The 2188-nt window shown below is 37.6% G+C and overlaps 1 protein-coding gene across 1 annotated transcript; it reads left to right on the forward strand.

Moving 5' to 3' along the window:
- The first annotated feature begins 440 nt into the window (after positions 1-440).
- LOC105794458 (uncharacterized) lies at positions 441-1874 on the forward strand. The gene is made up of 3 exons (XM_012623641.2): positions 441-528; positions 644-1296; positions 1381-1874. The coding sequence occupies exons 2-3, from the start codon at positions 676-678 to the stop codon at positions 1600-1602; spliced, it is 843 nt and encodes a 280-aa protein (XP_012479095.1). The 5' UTR covers positions 441-528; positions 644-675; the 3' UTR covers positions 1603-1874.
- Positions 1875-2188: the final 314 nt, after the last annotated feature.

Here is a 2188-nt window from a genome sequence, read left to right on the forward strand (position 1 = left end):
TTGATACCATAATCGATTTCCAATCTAATAATCCGATTGACTAATTCGATCCATTTTAAATAACCATACACAAAATTAATATCAATAAAATATTTATCACTCCGCCTATAATTCAATTTATTATTAATTTTTAAAAAAAAATTAAACCATATTAAACTGATCACTCCACCAATAATTCAATTCAATATCAATCCTAAAAGAAATTTAAATTATAATAAACGAATGTCAAAACCATAGAATTATCTAAATTCATGAAGTACCATAGAGCCTAGAGGCATAGACAATTGAGAAATAGTGAAGGCAGTTTTATTTTATCAGGGGAAGCGACACGTAAGCAAAAACTGGATACGTGTAAGAAAATTGCACATCCATGTGACCACGTGTAGTGCCTCAAACATATGCACCGTTCTTAAACAATTTCATAGTAATCCGTCCTCTCTCTGTATTTGTAATGCCAAAATCTTCCCTCTTTCTCAACATTCATTCCCTCATCTTTCTTTCTGGGTTTTGATTCAATCGTTCTACTTAGTAAGACCTCTGCTCTTTAGTTACATTTCCTTTTTTTCCGTTTGAACTTTCATTTTATCACTATGTTTTATGATAAAAAAAAATTCATAATAATGTATGTTACCATCTTTATCAGGTAGTTTCCATAGAGCAACAAAAAGCACGAGGATGTCTGGTGTATCACTTGCAGTGGCTCCTAGAAGTGAGCCAGACCACACCGTAGCACCCGGCGGAAAACCTGAACACCAACATATTCGTTACCAGGAGCAACAACCAGTGGTGGGCGGTGTAATGGGATCATTGCGTCTCATCGAACTCCAACTAGTAGCTTTCATTATGGTTTTCTCTATCAGTGGTCTAGTGCCACTTCTGGATTTAGTCTTCCCGGCTTTCACCTCCGCTTACCTCATCGCCCTTTCACGCTTCGCCTTCCCGTCCCGCGGCAGCCGAGTATCCTCCAGTGGCTCGGAAGAGATTTTCCGAGGCAGCAGACTGTTTAATCTGTATGTGATTCTGGGAACCACAATAGGTCTTCTCTTGCCACTAGCGTATGTGTTGGGTGGATTTGCAAGGGCGGACGACCAGGCCGTTCGGTCAGCAACACCTCACTTGTTCTTGCTTTCGTTTCAGATACTAACGGAGAATGTAATAAGTGGGTTGTCGTTGTTTTCGCCGCCGGTGAGAGCATTGGTGCCATTGCTATATACAGTTAGGAGGGTGTTCGTTATACTTGATTGGGTGCATGATACTTGGGTGAACAAAACTCTGCCTTATAATGCACCATCGAAGGTAACTACTGTTTGAACGGAATATTTATGGTTTCGATGCCTTTTAACAGCAATGTTGATGCAGATGTGAGTTGTACGTGTGTAGGACATAGCATGGGATTGGTTCGGGAAGGGGCTGTCAGCTGCAAATCTAATGTATTTCGCAATCAACCTGTTATGCTTTTTGATCCCACGGTTCCTCCCTCGAGCATTTGAGAGGTATTTTAGGGAAACTGAGGAGTTTCATCAAAAGATGTCGGAGGATAAGCGTGGTAAATCTAATACACCACCAAATAAGTCTCGACCCACAGATAGGAAAATGGATTGAATTGAACTCTCTTCACCCTCTCCTGTGTTGAGTGGTTCCTATGTATCATTAAACAGTACAGTACAGTTGGTAATGAAAACAAATAATACTTCCATTCCTGCAACACTAGTCTGTTCTCTTTTTTTAGCCTTTTGACAATGAATATGGAACTTACCTGTTGAGCTTAGAAATTTGTTATAGCTTTTCAGTCTTTTATGTCCAAGTTACCTTCAAAACAGAGCAAAAAATGGGGGGAAATGTATAGGAATTGATTTCCCATCCTTTGATTTTTATTATTTTTGTTGGCTCTTGAAAATTTCAGTTTACTGCTCACCGAACATATCAAAATATATTGGGTTTAGGGTAAGGTTATTTGGGCTTAAATTTTTTTTGGAGGCTTCATGTAAGGATTACTTTTGAGTTCTTCATGTTTGGAATTTTAAAGTGATCAAATAGTAAAATAAAAGATTAGATGAGACTATCAGAGTTTTGCTTGCAGAAATCCAAACCCATCTAGTTTTCTCTCTTTTCTTGTTTAGTACGTTTTATAATGAAGCTAAATAATCTCAACATTTATTATTAAATATTTATAAATTATTTATTATTA

This window comes from Gossypium raimondii, chromosome 3, assembly GCF_025698545.1.
Source record: "Gossypium raimondii isolate GPD5lz chromosome 3, ASM2569854v1, whole genome shotgun sequence".
NCBI classification, from domain to species: Eukaryota; Viridiplantae; Streptophyta; class Magnoliopsida; order Malvales; family Malvaceae; genus Gossypium; species Gossypium raimondii.

Excerpts from the sequence above, each read along its gene's own strand:
- LOC105794458 (XM_012623641.2), top strand. The coding sequence starts at position 676 with ATGTCTGGTGTATCACTTGCAGTGGCTCCTAGAAGTGAGCCAGACCAC. Across the intron at positions 1,297-1,380 it reads CTTATAATGCACCATCGAAG|GACATAGCATGGGATTGGTT; the intron begins GTAACTACTGTT and ends GTACGTGTGTAG.